This window comes from Salvia splendens, chromosome 18 (genome assembly GCF_004379255.2).
Source record: "Salvia splendens isolate huo1 chromosome 18, SspV2, whole genome shotgun sequence".
Taxonomy (NCBI): domain Eukaryota; kingdom Viridiplantae; phylum Streptophyta; class Magnoliopsida; order Lamiales; family Lamiaceae; genus Salvia; species Salvia splendens.
In genome coordinates, this window is record NC_056049.1 from 856,314 (window position 1) to 875,243 (window position 18,930).

An 18,930-nucleotide genomic window follows, 5' to 3' on the forward strand; every position below is an offset into this window, starting at 1 on the left:
CTAACTCCTTGTTCGGTCGAATACTGAGACCGAACTGCTTTGGTTGCCGATCTTTGAGTAGAGCTTGATGCCGACCTGAGAGCAGAGCTTGATTGGTTGGCTTTTACCGAGCTGTAGGCTGAGGCCGAACTCTTTGGTAATGCCGAACTCATACTCCTGCTTTGGTTGCCGATCTGAGAGTAGAGCTTGATAGGTTGGCTTTTACCGAGCTGTAGGCTGAGGCCGAACTCTTTGGTAATGCCGAACTCATACTCTTCCTTGGGCTTTGGGCTGATGGGCCGTCATTGCTGTTGGGCTTGTTTAGTACGCACCCCATCAGTGTGTTTTAACATCATAAATGAGAAAAATAAATATAATTTAATCAAACCTACAAGTAAATCTAATCTAATTATACAATTAATCTAACACTTCCTTTGTTTCGTAAATATAATTCTTTCTATTTTAAATAATCATAAAACTATACATAAATTTAATTTTAAACTATTCTATATTTTCAAACGGTTGAGGCGTGAGGCTGAGGGCATCCCGCGGATAGTAAACGCAAATCCAAAAATTTGAAAACATACCAAATAAATTTATTCCAGATGCGGTTAAATTAATCCCGCGTCACCTACCATCTCCAAATCCATCCGTCCATCTGCACGCTTATCGACGGTTATAATTCACGATCCGCATACAGCTTATTGATTGGCTCATATGCATTCCCCCATCACTATATAAGCCACTCACAGACGCTAATTCCATTCATCGATTGGCTGAATCTCTTCTCCTCCGCATAGCAAATCTCTCTCCCAATCTCTCCAATTCTCTCTCAAAGCTCCAAGATATTGCAATGGCGGGTCGTGGAAAGACGCTGGGATCCGGAGCGGCCAAGAAGGCCACATCTCGAAGCAGCAAGGCTGGCCTTCAGTTTCCCGTCGGCCGTATCGCTCGGTTTCTCAAGGCTGGAAAATACGCCGAGCGTGTCGGCGCCGGCGCTCCTGTCTACCTCGCCGCCGTCCTCGAGTACCTCGCAGCTGAGGTGATTATCTTCAATTTTCGATTCATCACTGTTTCCGAATCTATGGTTTTGATTTTTTTTGTTTTTCCCCCTATTCTCCCAGTTTTTAGCTAAAATTGCTTTACTCCGGTTTAAAATTTGCCTTCTGGATCATTCGATTTCATGTTTTTTGGTTCTCACCGTTTTTATTGTTTAATCAATTTTTTCGATTTCTGAAAATCCCCAAAATTTAGGGTTTGAATTCTGTTTTACATTCTTTGTCCTCCGGTTTTTAGCTTAAATTGCTTTACCCCGGTTTTAAATTTGGCTTCTGTGTCCTTCTATTTCATGTTTTTTGTTACTCACCGTCTTTTCGGTGCAATAAATTTTCTCGATCTCTAAAAAACCCCAAAATTTAGGGTTTGAAACCGTTCTCTAAAATTTGTTACTTAATTAGCTTAACACCGTTTCAAATTTAGGGTTTGAAACATTCATGACCTAATTGATGAATAATTTGCATTTGATTTCAGGTTCTTGAATTGGCCGGAAACGCTGCGAGGGACAACAAGAAGACGAGGATTGTCCCGAGACACATTCAGCTGGCTGTGAGGAACGACGAGGAGCTGAGCAAGCTTCTTGGAGATGTCACCATCGCCAACGGTGGTGTTATGCCCAACATCCACAACCTGCTGCTCCCAAAGAAGACTGGATCATCTAAGCCGTCTGCTGCTGATGAGGATTAGGTTTGAGATGCGTTGGAATTACTTGATTAGCGTTTTACAGTGTGTGGGGTTTTGTGTTTAGATGCAGTTGGTAGGGAGTGATCTGACCGGAGCTTTCTTTACATTCAGTCTTTGTAAATGGATGGCTGGAATCCCAATCCCTTTCTTTTGTTGGTTTAGCTAATAGTAATGGTTAATACTTACATTCTTGAGCGTTTATGAAATCAAATTCTGCCAAATTTTAATTCCATTTTTCGTTGTTGAGTGATAAGTCTCTATTTTTGCGACATATATGCTGTTGTTGTGTTCGTTTTTCTTTGTCTGCACTGTTTTGGTTTTATTTCGAAATGGGGCTCTTAAATGGTGGGATGAAATTGATTGTGTAATGCTTTCGGTTTTAGCATTTCTTGAATGGTACATTTTTGTATTTGGAAAATGTTAAAATCAACTAAATATTCGAAATTAAATGTTTCCAAATTTCTAATCTTTATAAGAATTTTTAGTGAGGTGTCCTAAACCATTAGACGATGCCGCCCTCGTACTATGATCTTAGAGTGTCCATTATCCACAACCTGGATGACCGTCTGCCCCGGAAATGTCGTCCGCCTCGGGGCGGACGTGCTCCCCACTATAGATAGCCCCGGGATCGCCCCCGCCAGGGCTATAGGCACGACGGTTCCATAGTGGATACCCCTATGTATTAATTAATATTCGATTGATTGATATGAGGTTATCAACAAAAATGATTTGTCTAAGCTAGCATTGCGATGTGAAGAGCTTCCCCATTCAATGATTGAAGTTTGGTTGTTTATCTAGCCAACGCTTGGATCCGGCTCTACCCAAACTTTTCTGGTTCGCCCCAACATTCCCCACTTGTCCGTTCCAAATGTTCCTGGAAATTCTTGCTCCCGTTGGACGGTTGTTCAATCATTTGATAACCAGAGTAATTCATTAGGCTAGCCTGAAACTAAGAAAGAGAGATGTGCCTAAGGCGGCATGTAAGCAAACTGTGCAGTCCACCTTTATTCTATTCATCCGCTTACTTTTCGGAGGCCGCGGTAAGTCCAGTGTGCTAAAAATATGGTGATAGAATGCGATATTTTGAAATTCAGAATTATCATTAAATTAATTTGTAAGCTGTTAAAGAGTGTGAATAAATGAATATACAAGACATCATAGAGAATTAAGGGTTAGAGATATATTATAATTATTTTTGTAAATGACTCAACTACCATGGGATAATCCAAAAAAGAATACTAGTTAGATACAGAGGGAGTAGCTTGAGCATCCCCATCCATGCTCTTGCCAAAGAGCATAGATGTGGGCCCGACCCCATATTTATTAATTTTTTTACTCTCTGCTCTTCCGCAAGAGCACAACACCCACATCCATGCTCTTCCGCAAAGACTTTCTCAAGGGTTCCAACATTCCATTATTTAATTTAAATACTTTAATTACTAAAAACATTTTTACAATATAAAAATACATTAAAAATACTTGAACTACTATTACAAATTAAAAAAAATAAAAAATACATTCTTAAAACCTAAAAAATAAAAATTACATACTTTAAATCCTAAAAAATAAAAATTACATAATTAAAATCCTGCAAATTAAAAATTACATACTTAAAATCCTAAAAAATAAAAATTATATAATTATATAATTTGTACATCATATCCATCTCCCTCGGAGTGTACGGGGTGCAGACGTGAGGATCGTAGCCACGACCCATGACACGAGTGCTACGAGGAGGAGGAATAGGAGGAGTTTGGGAGCCGCCGCTCCCTCCCGTATCGCCCATCGGGGGCATCTTGCTCGTCCACGGGGTAAGGACGGTAGCCACCCGGAATTTGAGAACCTTGGGTTAGAGGAGGGGGCGAGAATTCCGTTTCCGGACTAGAGAACCATTCGTGGTTCCAACCACAGGAGCCGAAAGGGTGATCGCCGGAGCCGAACATTTTTTTTGCTAGAGTAAAGTGAAAGATTGAGAATTGATGAGAGAATTTAGATGAGAATTGTATAGTGTGGTGTAAAATTTTTTGTATGGAAATGAGGGTATTTATAGATGAAAAATGTGAATTTTGGGGGAAAAATTTGAAAAATAAATTAAAATTGGTGAGAAAACGGATATAATTTAGTGGGAAGTGGGAATATATATATATTTTTTAAAAACGATTTTCAAATTAAAATTTGATTTAAAAAAAAAAAGAAAAAAGAAAAATGCCAACGGCTAAGCTATTGGCCAATGGAGTGCTGCCACGTCGCCCTGCTCAGCGGCACAGACGTGCTCGATGTATCGAGCAGCGCCGTGCCGTCGGTAAGATTGTAGCGGCGGACAAGGCACTGTTGCGCCGTCAGCACGGATGCTGTCCGTCCCAGCAATCACCTTTGGGGATGCTACGTGGAAATCAGTTGGAGAAAAAAAAAACTTTATTTTAGAGCGTATATAAATTGTCGGAGCTTATTTTGATAGCTTAGAAGTTTGTATTCCATTTATGAACTCCAAATCAAAGAGCTTATAGGCAAAAACCCGATATTTTTGAAAAGAGATAATATGAATAAATAAAATTGAACTCAGAAATTATCAAGAGCCTTGAGTCATTCGAAAAATAAAAATAAGCAGACCATCTATTAATAATTAATCCATTATATTTCACATTTTTCAATAAGCAATCATACTACTACTATTTAACTGCGAAATAATCAGAGTCTAAAAAGAAAAAAATCAGCAAGTTTGTAGAATAATTTACTGGCTAATTCAGAAAAATCAAAGTCAATAACAAATCAAAAGGAAGAACTATAAACAAAGCGGAGAAACGAACAAAGAATAATGAGCAGTTAAAAAGAGTTGTAGATCATATATTTTCAACTCCAACCTTGCCCAAAAACATGGTAGAGGGCCAATGCTCAGAGCTCGCACCTACATTCTACGCTTCGTCGTCTGAACTCGACGTGTCTACTCGCCTATCAGCTATGGCTGGGAAGAGTCGCTGTCGAGGGTCCGCTGCAGCAGTCTGTCGCGGATCAGGAGGAGCAGCCGTTTTATCTCCATTCCTACGCGCTCTGCTCGGCTTGAGCGGTGCAGCTTTCACTTCTCTGCATACTTTATCCAAAATTATGAGGAAATCGCGAACAATGACGAACAACCTCAGGCCCTCGTCCTTCCCGGAGTTCCCATGGAAGTAGTCCGCAGTGCTCTTCACTAGCGCCATTATCCGCTTCTCTTCCTCGCGCGACCAAGTCACGTCAACCTCTGCGTTCTGCACAAAGCTCCTCAGCGTCTGATGGAAGCCATTTTCTGGAGGTATGTTCTTCAGTTCTGATTTCAGGATGTTATGAGCTTTATCCAGCGCGTGGTTGAGCTTGGAAACCGTTCCTGTTAAGCTGTCGGAGTCGAGTAGGGCGGCCCTCCTGACATTCTCGAGCTCGTTGCTCAGGCCGGAGACCACCTGGAGGCCGAGGCTCCTCAAATGCTCGTCCGAGGGTTCGCTAGAGGGATCCTCCGCCGAGTCATCAGAGTTGATGCTGGACATGCTCCTCGTCTCTTTCGCTGCTCGTGCAGCTCTTGCGCCTTCGGATCGGATTATTTCCTGGACGACAAAGTGCAACAGCGTGGTTTTTCCATCCGTTCCTTTCACGTCTGCTAACTTGAGAAGCGTGTCGAGCTTGAACGCTTGCGCACCGCCACGGAATGTCCCGTCGTTCATACGATTCCCGGTTTTGAGAACGGCCTCCAGGAGCTTGAAAAACAATCTGTTTTGTCGCAGCTCGGAACTAGCAGCCTGAACACGCGGACAAATATACACGATGATTTGATGAATATGATAATAAAGTGTAGCGATCGAGATTTAACTAATTTTTCTCACCTCCAAAACCGCGAAAGATTCTTTTAGCGTGGTCATCTCTTCTTGAAGAGTGCTCATGAAAAGCAAGCATTCTAGCCTCTTAAATGCAAATGGAATATCAACCAACACTTTCAGAAACCGCTCTGCGGGGCCCAGCATAGAAAGCTCGCCGGCATAGAGCCTCAGTTTCAGTTCTTCGTCGGATGTTGGTGTCATTCTAAGTAGATTTTGAACTAGTTCAGAAGGAAGCTCGTGACCTGTTCAGTCCAAAAAGGTCAGCAATACTTTTGATGATGTGCTACCTATCTATATAATAAATACATGCGATCGACCGCCAAGAGAACTGAATAACTGCAATTTGCAAGCTCTGACCTAAGTTCATATGTATTTATTCAATACCATTACTTGGCGAGATAACACGTAAAGTGAAGCATGTGGTAATTCGGGATAGATTCTAATGACGTGGTCATTTCAAGTATCGCGAAATACTAAACATGATGATGAAAAATGTAGAAAGGGCTCGATTTTCTACAAGGCCCTAATGAAAGCAAAGCTTCCTCTCTTTAGAGTTCTAGATTTTATAATAATGTCAAGAGTTTGCATTTGTTGAGTGCCGAGGTGTTGCCAAAATCAGACGGAACGTCTTAGGCAGACAAAAAAAATAATCAAGTAAAATGGCAAGGGAAAAAAATACCTTCTTCTAGTGCATCGCAAACTTCCTCTGTAGTGACATTCAACGCTTTAAGTAGAATCGCCAGATTCTGTGCCTTCTTAGGGTCAATCAATTGAATATATTGTGGTGCGGCGTCTTGGGACGAGGACTCTTTCTTTGCTCCAGTCTTGTTATTTGCGGGAGCATAGCCAAATAGATTTTCTATCATCTCTTCACTGAACCTGCTCGTAACGAAATTTACATTTATAAGATGGCCCTAGCATGAAATAATCAATAATGTGAGTAACGAGGGGAGAAACTACACTTACTGGAAGGAACCGGATTTTATCTGATGCCAAACCATCGAATGATCAGGGTTGGCCAGCACTTTGTCCCAGAAGAACGGCTTCAATTTAGTTTTACTACTACCTGCCTCGGTTTCTTGAGTTGAAACTGATGGAGGATTTGGTCCAGGAGGTTCAGGTCGAGGGGGTTTGAAGCCAATAGGTGGTGGCCGAGGTGGAGGGCCGCCAGGACCTGGAGGTGGTGGTGGCGGTGGACCAGCCTTGGCACCAGACGGTATAGGAGGTGGAGGAGGCGGACGAGGGCCAGCGTTTGCACCATGAGCTACGGGAGGTGGAGGAGGCGGTCCAGGTGGTGGAGGAGGTGCCCCAGCAGTGGACTTCATTGGTGGGACGGTGGGTGGTGGAGGAGCTGGAGCAGCCCTATTGGCCGGATGTCGTTTAGAATCTCGCCTTCCGGGAGGTGGCCTCAATGGAAGCAAATCAGGTTCATACATCAAAGAGTTTCCAGCTAAGTTGGTAGCAGCCACATTCCTGACTTCCAATGGGATCTCGAATTTCGAATTGCTTAGTGTATGTGATTCTCCATAGTAGTTTCCACCAACTCTGTTATGGTTTACTTTGGTATTGAATGACTGATTACCGAGCTTTTGTTCATCCACGGAACTTCCTAGACCAAATGACATCTGTGGAGAGGCTGCAGAAGTCGAAAGCAAATGAGTAAACAACGAGAGAGTGCAATACGAGACTTAAAATGATGTAGTACATAAACAAGATATCGTACAAATAGAGTAGTCGCTTATGCTTAAGCTGAGAAGAGGCCTCTCGTCATTTTTACCCCGCCCAGGACCAATCCCGCAGCATCTGCGACAGAAGATGAAGAGCACCACAACAATGACAAGCGTCACAGAAGCTGTTACCACGACGGCAATAACAACAGTTCTGTTGTGGGATTTATCATTGCTCGACTGTTGGTTAGAAGCACCTGGAGAAGTTTGTTCATCCATAGCTGGCGATGAACTGGAGTTTACATCCGGATGAAAAAATGGAAATACGGGAGGAGGACTGGATGGAATAATAGTCGGAGGTAGAGGAACTGAAGGTGCTGGACTAGGTGATAAATTTGTTGGCAAAGGAGCGGGTGCTTCTCCAGGTGTCTGAGCTAGCTTGCGTCTCGTAGAAGACCAGGGCAGGTCGAACATAAATTTCAAGTACCTGGTATACCGAGAACCCAAACTCTTTTCTCCTTCCACATTACGAAGCACGAGACTTTTCCCTCTAGCACAATCTATAAGGAGTTGATGAACCTGAGGTAATAAGATATTGACAGATTGGTGCATTTGCGTTCTCGAAGATTTACTACTCACGAGTTCAAGATCTTGTAAAGTTTTTTGGGCTAGTTTCAACTGAGGCCGACAATTTTCGTTTAGTAATTCACCCTGCAGTACGAATACCATCAGATATTGCATATTGGATGTGCAGTATGTGATACAAACAAGTAAAATTCTTGTGGAAACTAGAATATACAACCCATAGGAAACGCTGAAGAAGATGAAAGTTCAATGCTCAAGTAACAGTTCAGCATAGAAGATATGCTCATAACAACGATAAAAAGCTTCTAGAAAGAGAAAAATATAGTATTATCCAAACGTGCCTTTTAATGATGGAATAGGAACCAAGCAAAAATAGAGATTATCAAAGTTGCAATCTAATTTAGTAACAATGGATTAGGCTATAGTATTATCTATGTATCTAGGCTAATCTTCAAACGGAAATGCCCTCACGGAGTTTACATAGGTCCAAACGACAGTGAAGCATTACAACACCAACAAGATAACAAAGTAACATTTCCATAATCCCCAGAAAAAACAACCACAGCACTATTGCACATTTCACAAAGAACTCAAAAGCCACAACATATCTTTTCAAAACAATTTTAAAACCATATCACATACATGTTACGTATAAACATGAACTTCGTATAGATATACCCACTGAAGTTAGAAGTGAGGTAAAGGGATAATTTATAAAGCTTTCACTCATTAAACCAGTGTGCTTACATTGATAAACACCCCAACCCCTTCACAAAATCCCCTTGATTACACATTAATATCTATAGGGGGTGTTTACTTTTCATGATTGAGTCTTTTTATCTTATCCAAGCCTACCTTCTAATGGGATATTAATCCATCCAAATTAGCTCAAACAATAGAAATTATAGCACTGAGACATCCCAAAGTTGCAATCCATTTTATGGATTAGGCTATAGTATATCTATCAATCTTGCCTAATTTTCAAGTAACGCGGTCCAAACGACATTGAAGCATTACAACGGCAATAAGATCATAAACCAACACTCCATAATCACCAGAAAAGAAGGACCACAACACTGGTGCACATTTCACAAAGAACTCTAAAGCCACAACATGTCTTTTCCCAACAATTTTAAAACCATATATCACATATGCTATGTATAAACATGAAACCAAACTCAGAGAAGATCATGAGCTATATATATATATATATACCATTTGCAGATTTATGAGCCCTGATTCTACTAGATAGGCCACCAAAGGATCTTCTTCTTCCTCCATCCTGCTTTGAGCTACAACCACAGCTGAAAGCACAACAAAAGCCACAAACCAAAACACCCATTTCCTTTCTTGAATCTTCATCTCCCCAGCTACACACAATCCTTCTCATAACACATTCCCAACAAAGAAACAAAATGGAGAAAACGAGTCTTTTTCTATTTATAACTGCCTAACTCCGCAGACAACTCTTCAAAGGTCGAATCTTTGCAACAGTTACACCAACCCAACTCAATATTTCTCAACGATTCCGATGCCACACCTCAAAGATTCCACAAAGATAAGCTCAAATCGCACTGAGAAGAGGAGGGGGAAAGGCGGCGCAATCTAATAAGGCTGACAGGATATAAAAACAGGAAAAGGGACTCCTTGAAACAATCAAAAGATGATAAAAAGTTGAATCGAATAAGAAAAATTCCTTGGTTTTTACATCGGATCTGCGTTATAAAGTGAAGGAAGAGACGAAGAAAAGGAAAGGAGAAATGGGCAGACTACCGCGTGAGTTGACCTGGAAAATTCTTTCCATCAAAGATTAATTTAATTCTTTAATTAGATCTTTTAGAATATTTGCTCATTCATGTCTAATTGATGTCATAACTTTTATTTTCTACTATATATATTTATAATGGCAAGGACTAGTATTGATCTTTGTTCTTCTCTTCTCTAGAATGCCATGGACTTCTGTTTTGACTTATAATTATAACTGGATTTATAGAAATAAAGTTTATATACTCCTATAATATGAGTACTAATAGTACTTGTTAGCCGACCAGTGATCAATTAAAAGTAAGATGGAAAAATAAGTTAGATTGTTTTCGAATCAATTTGAAAACAAATTTCTTAAGAAAAACTCTTAACTTGAAACAATCAAGCTAAAAGATTATTTTGTGTAATACGGAATTGTTAGTGACAATAAATCGAAACAGACATATTATAGAGAAGATATGACCCGGCAACAACTTAATGGTGGTGGAGGTGATAAGAACAAGAACGAAATAAAATTGGTACTAACTCATTAACTGCACATGTGTGCGTGTGATGCCTAGATATCGTTCTTGATTGATCGACTAACACATATTGGCATAATGAAGAAAATTAGTTTGCCATTGTATAAATGTAACAAAAGATTTGGAAACATATTGGCATAATGAAGAAAATTAGTTTGCCATTTTATAATGTAACAAAAGATTTGGAAACATCAAGGGGATGTAGCTCAGATGGTAGAGCGCTCGCTTAGCATGCGAGAGGTACGGGGATCGATACCCTGCATCTCCACTTTGCCATTAAAAATTTTTAAAGGTTATTTTTTGTTACTATCATTATTTGTTATCATTGAGTCATCAAAATTTAATCTTCATACATGTTATTACTCTTAAGTACGTATTGCACAATAACGACATTGTGTTTTAATTAAAATTTAAATGTATGAATGCTTTGGTATTTTACTTAGTCTTATTACTAGAATTTTATTAGAGATACATATGAAACCTAATTATAAAAATCGACTTCCTTTTGCCCCTTCAAATTTTCCTCTCTGTAATGTCGCATTGTGGTATAAATTATTGCGTGAAATGGTTGTGATTGATGATGATGATATGAACAACGACAATCACATAGGATTGGAAGAGAATCATACGTGTCGAACACTTCAGCAACACAATCTTATCTGAGTTGACACGACACAGTAGCAATATGATAATACGACACCATATGGACACAAGCCCAATATGACAACCACGCGACAACGGCACGAAACAATTCAGACGTGATGCGATTGAGATATGACCAAACGAGGTTGTGGCAGTGTGAAGGCGAGGAATGAATGGAGAGTTAGAGACTACATATGAAAAGTGAACAAATGATAAAGTATAATATTAACTCAACCAAAAAATTTAAAGTAATTAAGTACATTAACTAGTTATCTGAATCCAACCCGAATTTTATCATGTAATTATTGGGCCGACCCGATATGGCACAAACACGGTAAAGCTTGACACTAGTTCATTAATTTCGCACCTTTAGTGGCTCGTCAAAATTTGACAATCCTTTTATTCAACCACCACACTTCCCTATTTTCTCACATTAAAATAAAAATAAAAATGAATTACTCTATAAAAAATCTTGAATAAACAATTTGAAGTTCAATTTATAACGGATCTTTCCTCTACCGCCACACTCAATTTTGAATTCATTTTCAAAATCTGACCCTCTTTTTCTCTTTGTCCATACGCTCTTCTCAATCCGGATCTCTTCTTCTTCAGCTCCCAATTTCCTGCTAGAGAGAGACAGAGAGAGAGAGTTTCGTTAATCCCCCATTCCCCCCTGCGTATGGCTTCCAAGAACCAGAACAAGCCTCCTCCCGCTCCTTCACATGTGAGTGCCGTTTCACTATCAATTATTCTTGATTTTAGATCATTTTGGCTTCGTTTATTGCCTCAATGTTCGTGTTTCTTTATATTTATGTACATGATTGAGCTAATTGGGGGTGGTGGTTCTGTATTTGTGCGGTGTTTGTGCAAAATTAGGGCTTAAAATTATGCCTTTGAGAAATCCCTCATGTTTTTTGTTAATTTCGCAGTGAATACTGCCGGTATGTTTGATTGGATAATCCGTGGGGACAGTTTTGATTGAATTACTTTTCATTTTCGATGAGTAAATTAAGGCACAGTTGTTTCCTCGGTAGTTTCGAGGGTGTGTGGTTTAAATTTCTGATTTTGAATTGGGGTTGCTATTGGTTTATGCAGAGTAAGCCCAGTGGCGATGAGGCTACGGTGGATAAGAGGCGGCGGATTGGAGGCACTAAAGTGACCTCTGGCACTGTGGGAAGGCCACAAGCTCGGCAAGCATTTTCGGTGGTGAATGGGGGACAGGATCCACCTCCTAACAGTAAGCCGTCGAGCAGCTCGGGTGCAGACTGTGGAGTTATTGAGTTCACCAAGGAGGATGTAGAGGCCTTGCTCAGCGAGAAGCCAGCAAGTAAAAATAAATTCAACTACAACTTCAAGGTATTTTGAGTGGGATTTGTCTTTTAAATTTTTAATTGATCAGTTGTGTCATAGTTTGGTATGAGCTGATGGTGGTTTGTACATGTCAGTGTAAATGAGGTTGAATCTGTTGATTCTATGTTGATTCGGGGCACTTTTGTTTTTTTCAGGAAAAGAAAGAACAAATGGAGGACTGCATTAAGAGGCTTAAGCAGTGTGTTAGGTGGTTCCGACAGCTGGAAGGCAATTATGTAACCGAGCAGGAGAAGCTCAAGAATTTGTTGGAAGTTGCAGAAAAGAAATGCAGTGATGTGGGTAAGGATTAACTTTTTTCTGGGGTTTTGAACTTTCGATCAATGGCTTATGATAAAATTGTTTTGCTAACGTGAATTTTCTTTTAACCTTAATTTTGTGAACACAGAATTGCTGATGAAAGAGAAGGATAATGAATTGAATTCGATTATCATGGAGTTGCGGCAAAACCTGGACATGCTGCAAGAAAAGCATACTAAAGTGCAGCTGGATAAATCGGTATGAAATTGCCATGACATATTAAACACAGTTTGGGTTCTAATGTTCCAACCATTGCAAAGAACTAATTGTTAAAATACAGGAAGCATTGGATTCTTTAGAACGAGAAAAAGAGGCCAAACTTGCTGCTGAGAACGTGCAAGCTTCCCTTCTAGAAGAGCTTAAGCGAACTCAAGAAGACAATGCTAGTAACATCCAGAAGGTCTGTAGAGGTTACATAGGAACATATTGCTAAGTATTGTTTATAAGTTGTCCATCTAATGTGTTCTTCTGGGTGTTTAATGTCTCGTGCAGATACAATCTCTCAATGATATGTACAAGAGGTTACAGGAGTACAACACAAGCTTACAACAGTATAATAGCAGGCTGCAATCTGAACTTCATGAAACTAATGAGACACTGAAACATGTTGAGAAAGAGAAGGCGGCAGTTGTGGAAAACCTTAGTACACTTAGAGGCCATGTTAGTTCTCTGCAAGAGCAACTTGCAACCTCAAGGGTGCGTTTTTTGTGACCCTTTACACTAAATTCAAACTGAAAGAACAAAAGCTATCTTTATTATGATATGCAAATGCAGTTGGTTTATTTACTAGATCTTTGCGTTTCTTGAATATGCTAAAACAATGCTAGATGCTAATTGCTACGCTGATACATTTTCATCAAATAACTATTTATGCTTGATCTTAAAAGGATTCACAAAATGAGGCTATAAAACAAAAGGAGGCGCTGGCTACTGAAGTTACCAGCTTGAAAGGTGATTTACTACAAATAAGAGATGATCGTGATCGACAGTTGTTCCAAGTTCAGGCTTTATCAACTGAAGTGGTGAAACTCAAAGAATGTGCTGGAGAGTCTGTAGCTGTGTTAGAGAGCTTCTCTACCAAAATGAAAGAGCTAGAGGTTTGTATTTATGTCGTTTGAAAAAATTTAACGATCTGGAAGCATTGGAAGCATCTTCTAATAGCCATTCTTTTCCTTTGGCAGTCAACTTGCTCGAGTCAAACAAAGCAAATTACACAACTGCAGGAGCAGCTGGCATTTGCAGAACAGAAACTGAAGGTTGTTGATTTGGAATGTCTTGGGCATATAGTTTATGATTAAATAAAGAAAATGGAGTCTTTTTTTTTTATTCCGGATTCACAACTTTGCTTTGTATATTTTGTTTCATTGTGCCAGCTATCAGACATGTCAGCCACAGAGACAAGATCTGTGTTCGAGGAACAAAAGAAATTTATTCATGAGTTACAAGACCGATTGGCTGATGCAGAGTTCAAAATCACAGAAGGAGAAAAGCTTCGCAAAAAACTGCACAACACTATCTTGGTACTATTAGTACCTACACTTAAATCATTTTTCAGAATTTTTTGTTACAAGATTTTTGTCTATCTTAATTTATGTAGTAGACGAAGATATGTAAATTGTTCCTGAAATCAATTTGTCAATGCAGGAGTTGAAAGGGAACATCCGCGTCTTTTGTAGAGTGAGACCTTTTTTGTCAGATGATGGAGTTGGAGCTGACGCAAAAGTAATCTCTTTCCCAACAGCTACAGAAACAATGGGTCGAGGCATTGACGTAACTCAAAATGGTGAGCTTACTAGTTGGATTTGAAGATTGACATTTTCTGTGGATTTATATTCCCTTTTTCCATTTCTCATCTTAATTAATGATTCTTCTCAGGGCAAAAGCTTGCTTTCACTTTTGACAAAGCATTTATGCCTGATACGTCCCAACAAGAAGTTTTTGTGGAGATATCACAGCTTGTACAAAGTGCACTTGATGGTTATAAGGTGAGTCTATTATGCACAATGTTCTTTGAGCTAATGAATAGTTCATATTGGTAGATTTTTAATTTGCTTGATAACTCAAATTGTTACTAAAAGCATGAGTGCATAATCAGGTTTGTATCTTTGCCTATGGGCAAACCGGTTCTGGCAAGACGTATACCATGATGGGCAAGCCAGAATCACCTGATCAAAGAGGTTTGATTCCGAGAACATTGGAACAGGTATTTGAGACGCGACAAATTCTGCAGGCCCAAGGATGGAAATATGAAATGCAGGTGACTGTTGCATCATCTCTTATTTACTTCAAACATTTTTGTCTTCGTTGGCTTCAACTTATCACTATAATCAACTTTTCAGGTTTCAATGCTTGAAATATATAATGAAACAATCCGTGATCTGTTAGCCCCAAACAAATCAATCTCTGATGCATCTCGGCCAGAAAATGGGAAGCAATACACTATCAAACATGATGCAAATGGAAACACTCACGTTTCTGATCTTACAATCATGGATGTCCGTAGTAGCAAGGAGGTTTCGTACCTCTTAGACCGGGCAGCGCAGAGTAGGTAATAATATTCATGCAACCTTTATCCTTTTCTTTCAAGCATGAGCAGTTTTTAAAATCAAATTTATTTATATTTTCATTATACTTGAATTTTAGGTCCGTAGGAAAGACACAAATGAATGAACAATCTTCAAGGAGCCATTTCGTCTTCACCTTGCGAATCATGGGTTTTAATGAGGTATTGCTCTTCAAATTTCTTGTAACAATTCCAAACTTCTCATTCATACGATACAACTGAACACGTATGTGTATCTCTTTCTACTTGTGTTACTAGAGTACCGACCAACAAGTACAAGGTGTTCTGAATCTAATCGACCTTGCTGGTAGTGAGCGGTTATCCAAGAGTGGCGCTACTGGAGACCGGCTGAAAGAAACCCAGGTATCAGAATGGAAACCATCTTTGTTCTTCTCAAAGCAAATCTAGCAGTTCTTCACTCTGTTACAATCTTTACTCAGGCCATCAATAAAAGCTTATCGTCTCTAAGCGATGTTATATTCGCCTTGGCCAAGAAGGAGGAGCATGTACCTTACAGGAACTCCAAATTAACCTATCTTCTCCAGGTGATTGTCTAACCAAACACTGTTTCCCTATATTATGTGTGTTATGAAAACATTCATTTCACCTTTTAAGAGACACAGAGCTAAAAAAGGATCTTTTGTGTATAATCATGCATAATCTTGAATGTTGTCAGTGCTTGCATATCCACTATTTGAGTCTCCAACTATTATTCCAATAATTGCATATCCAATATGACCTATGGATGGATATGCAACTCGTCTGTTGTCATTTAGGTATCATTAGATACAGACTGTTTTGAATCCCAACAGTAGAAACCATTGAGCTTAAAAGGGTTCTCTAACAATAGAAGCAACTTATTGCAGCCTTGTTTAGGTGGGGACTCGAAGACGTTGATGTTCGTGAACGTGTCACCGGATCCTTCATCAGTAGGTGAATCAATTTGTTCACTGAGGTTTGCTGCAAGGGTCAATGCTTGTGAAATAGGCGTGCCGAGACGCCAAACAAGCCTCAAGTCTTACTCGGATTCTCGTCTGAGCATTGGCTGATCTGATATTCACAAATTGTGTGTTTATTTTTAACAAATACTAACCTAAACAATCTTGTGTGATTTTTCATCACTTTGTATTGTAGTATAAGGTGTCCTTATATTGAAGTAGTATTAATTTTCATCCTAACGTAATTAAGTTTCATCAATTTCATCCGTCCACCTAAAGCGTTATCCCAGTTTAAAATAAAACTAATATTTTTTATAATACATGTGTCTTTTCCTCCATATCATATTGTTGATAAAATTCGATGGATGGATATTGGATAGTAGTGTATTAAGTAGTAGTACTAATTATATTATAGGTAAATTACTATAAAAATCATAAAATTTGATCAAATTCTAATTTGTTTTGCAATTTTGAAAACAGAAAGATCATTAAGTTTAGACTTGTTTTCAATTAATATAAAACTAAACGAATTATTTTGTAAATATCATTAATTAAAAAACAAAATAATCAAATAAAGAAAAAGTAAATTGTTGACCAAAACAGAACATGAATATCACAAATCTTGAATTCATGAATCAATTCATCACACCTTATATCCAAAACTACAAATCTTCCTAAAAAATCCATCACTAACACTAATTGGAAAAAAAAAAAAAAAAAATTCAACACAGCAAAACAACATACAAAACAAAAACAACCACGGGCCCCACCGCAACCCAATCCCTCCGCACCTCCGCCGCTGACTTTAAGCTTCACACTACGGGTAGGGGTGAGAAAAAACCGAAAACCGAATATCCGAACCGATCCAAACTGAAATTTTGAAATTTGATTCGGTTTTTTCGGTTTTTCGGTTCGGTTTTAAAAATACAAAAATTTCGGTTTTTCGGTTCGGTTCGGGCGAAAAAAAACCCGAAAAACCAAATAACCGAATTATATTTTAAATATAATTATATATATTCTATATAATATGTATTATATATATTCTATTAATTTTATATTTTATATTTTATAAATATATATTCTATTATATAATTTTTTATATATATTAATATATATATGTTTTTTTTTCGGTTTTTTCATATAATTTCAGTTTTTTCGGTTTAGTTCGGTTTTTGAAGTTCGATTTTCAGTTTTTCAGGTTCGGTTCGGTTCGGTTTGGGTTTTGAACTAAATTTGTTTTTTTAGGTTCGGTTCGGTTTGGGGAAAAAACCGAACCGAAACCCGAATGCTCACCCCTACTTCACACCCTTCTTATTAACCTTCCCACCGGTGGCGTCGACTTGAACATCTCCGGCAACCTCCAGCCTCTCCGAGAAACTGAACCGAAACCCGAATGCTCACCCCTACTTCACACCCTTCTTATTAACCTTCCCACCGGTGGCGTCGACTTGAACATCTCCGGCAACCTCTAGCCTCTCCCTCTCGGTGTACCAAAACATAATCTTGAACTTGACCCTCGTCGCCACCCTCAACCGAAACCCACCCCTTCCCCGCCCGCGACCGCGTCCTGGGCCTCGGCCCACGGCACCCCACCGCACCCACGTGGGCGCGGCGGCGCGCGCTCTTCTTGTGGCCCTGGTAGAACCCCGGCCACGCGTAGTCGCCGACGGGGATCAGATCATCATCATCGGAGGTGGAGGAGTTGCGGCGGCGGTAGAATGACAGGGTTAACGTGGTGTTGGCGTAGTGGACGCCCTTGTCCTTCATGTTGTTGGCGAGCTTGACGTCGAGGAACACGGTGCAGTTGGCCCGGGCGGCGGGGGAGGTGTCGGTGGCGTTGAGGGCCGCGGCGTAGAGACGCTCGACGGAGAGGGTCGGGTTGGAGGTGCGGAGGCTGAGCCACATGAAGAGGGCTGTGAGGCCGGAGGTGATTATGAAGCTGCAGCAGCATCGGCAGCATCCCCCGCCGGCGCCGGAGTCCGACATGATCTCAACGGAGAATGTTTTGGTGTGATTGATGATTGGGTAACTTGGATTTTTTTGTAGTCTTGGTCTTTGGTATAAAAATAAAGTTGGATAGTGGTGAAGTCAATTGTGCACATGTATATATGGATTTGCATCTCTTTTCTACGCAATTTCTTGAACGTCCAATTTGACTTTGGCGCGACAGAAGCATTCGAATAATGGTACAATGAGAGTGGACTGATCGAATTGGCCATGTTTTTAATGCAAAATTGATACATGGAGTATATTCATAATCTTATATGATCAGGATGACTTATGGTAAATGATGATTCCGCGAATTTTTGATAATGATAAATGCTCGTAAAAATAAATTACGACACAGAGAATTTTACGTGGTTCGATTTACTGAGGTAAATCTACGTCCACGGGGAGAAATGGGGGCAGGTTTGTATTGCTTGATCTGCGAATTACAGCTTACAACACAGACTTGCTATATGATTATTTCTCTAGAGAGATTCTAACCCTTTTCTACCAGATCTAAGTTCTATTTATACATTGAACTAAGATCGTGGCTTACATCATCACTCTAGGTCGTGGAGGTCGTGTAGGTCATGGCCTAAGATCGTGGCCTGAGTTGACGCCACGTGGTAGTGGGTGTGTTGGAAGTTGTGGAAATCCTGCATGGGTCCACTAACTCCTTGTTCGGTCGAATACTGAGACCGAACTGCTTTGGTTGCCGATCTGAGAGTAGAGCTTGATGCCGACCTGAGAGCAGAGCTTGATTGGTTGGCTTTTACCGAGCTGTAGGCTGAGGCCGAACTCTTTGGTAATGCCGAACTCCTCCGAACTCTTTGGTAATGCCGAACTCATACTCTTCCTTGGGCTTGTTTAGTTCGTACCCCATCACTACCCCCCCCGAAAGACGAAGTGAATCACTTCGGCGAAGCGAGTCACTTCGGCATTCTGGATAAAGGTACGGGGGAGGCTGACGTCAGGGGACGTGCCTTGCATGTGACTGCATTAAATGCGACAGTAAAATCCGGCCGTTGAATC

General features: G+C 40.0%; 3 protein-coding genes, 1 non-coding gene and 1 pseudogene across 4 annotated transcripts; 3 read left to right on the plus strand and 2 right to left on the minus strand.

Moving 5' to 3' along the window:
* Positions 1–752: 752 nt before the first annotated feature.
* LOC121776212 (probable histone H2A.1) lies at positions 753–1,904 on the plus strand. The gene is made up of 2 exons (XM_042173369.1): positions 753–1,021; positions 1,510–1,904. The coding sequence occupies exons 1-2, from the start codon at positions 833–835 to the stop codon at positions 1,720–1,722; spliced, it is 402 nt and encodes a 133-aa protein (XP_042029303.1). The 5' UTR covers positions 753–832; the 3' UTR covers positions 1,723–1,904.
* Positions 1,905–4,427: 2,523 nt separating this feature from the next.
* On the minus strand, positions 4,428–9,619 carry LOC121776211 (formin-like protein 5). Its single transcript, XM_042173368.1, has 6 exons — positions 9,032–9,619; positions 7,288–7,942; positions 6,531–7,200; positions 6,244–6,443; positions 5,571–5,806; positions 4,428–5,486 (listed from the first exon to the last, which is right to left on the minus strand). The coding sequence occupies exons 1-6, from the start codon at positions 9,176–9,178 to the stop codon at positions 4,632–4,634; spliced, it is 2,763 nt and encodes a 920-aa protein (XP_042029302.1). The 5' UTR covers positions 9,179–9,619; the 3' UTR covers positions 4,428–4,631.
* A 677-nt stretch (positions 9,620–10,296) lies between these two features.
* Positions 10,297–10,369, plus strand: TRNAA-AGC. Its single transcript has one exon. It is a non-coding gene; the product is annotated as a tRNA-Ala (tRNA).
* An 896-nt stretch (positions 10,370–11,265) lies between these two features.
* On the plus strand, positions 11,266–16,146 carry LOC121777563 (kinesin-like protein KIN-14N). The gene is made up of 17 exons (XM_042174860.1): positions 11,266–11,467; positions 11,839–12,099; positions 12,249–12,393; positions 12,500–12,609; positions 12,692–12,811; positions 12,904–13,107; positions 13,299–13,508; positions 13,593–13,667; positions 13,785–13,931; positions 14,056–14,194; positions 14,287–14,396; positions 14,507–14,668; positions 14,751–14,959; positions 15,055–15,136; positions 15,233–15,337; positions 15,415–15,519; positions 15,841–16,146. The coding sequence occupies exons 1-17, from the start codon at positions 11,423–11,425 to the stop codon at positions 16,021–16,023; spliced, it is 2,412 nt and encodes an 803-aa protein (XP_042030794.1). The 5' UTR covers positions 11,266–11,422; the 3' UTR covers positions 16,024–16,146.
* Positions 16,147–17,248: 1,102 nt separating this feature from the next.
* On the minus strand, positions 17,249–17,901 carry LOC121777048 (annotated as a pseudogene).
* Positions 17,902–18,930: the final 1,029 nt, after the last annotated feature.

What these genes read in the sequence shown, in the direction of transcription:
- LOC121776211 (XM_042173368.1), bottom strand. Translation starts at nt 9,178, where the DNA reads ATGAAGATTCAAGAAAGGAAATGGGTGTTTTGGTTTGTGGCTTTTGTT. An exon ending in TTGCGATGCACTAGAAGAAG is followed by an intron (nt 5,807 to 6,243) that starts GTATTTTTTTCC and finishes TGGACTGAACAG; the next exon opens with GTCACGAGCTTCCTTCTGAA. An exon ending in AATCTTTCGCGGTTTTGGAG is followed by an intron (nt 5,487 to 5,570) that starts GTGAGAAAAATT and finishes CCGCGTGTTCAG; the next exon opens with GCTGCTAGTTCCGAGCTGCG.
- LOC121776212 (XM_042173369.1), top strand. Translation starts at nt 833, where the DNA reads ATGGCGGGTCGTGGAAAGACGCTGGGATCCGGAGCGGCCAAGAAGGCC. An exon ending in TCGAGTACCTCGCAGCTGAG is followed by an intron (nt 1,022 to 1,509) that starts GTGATTATCTTC and finishes ATTTGATTTCAG; the next exon opens with GTTCTTGAATTGGCCGGAAA.
- LOC121777563 (XM_042174860.1), top strand. Translation starts at nt 11,423, where the DNA reads ATGGCTTCCAAGAACCAGAACAAGCCTCCTCCCGCTCCTTCACAT. An exon ending in AACTGCACAACACTATCTTG is followed by an intron (nt 13,932 to 14,055) that starts GTACTATTAGTA and finishes TTGTCAATGCAG; the next exon opens with GAGTTGAAAGGGAACATCCG. An exon ending in GTGCACTTGATGGTTATAAG is followed by an intron (nt 14,397 to 14,506) that starts GTGAGTCTATTA and finishes GTGCATAATCAG; the next exon opens with GTTTGTATCTTTGCCTATGG.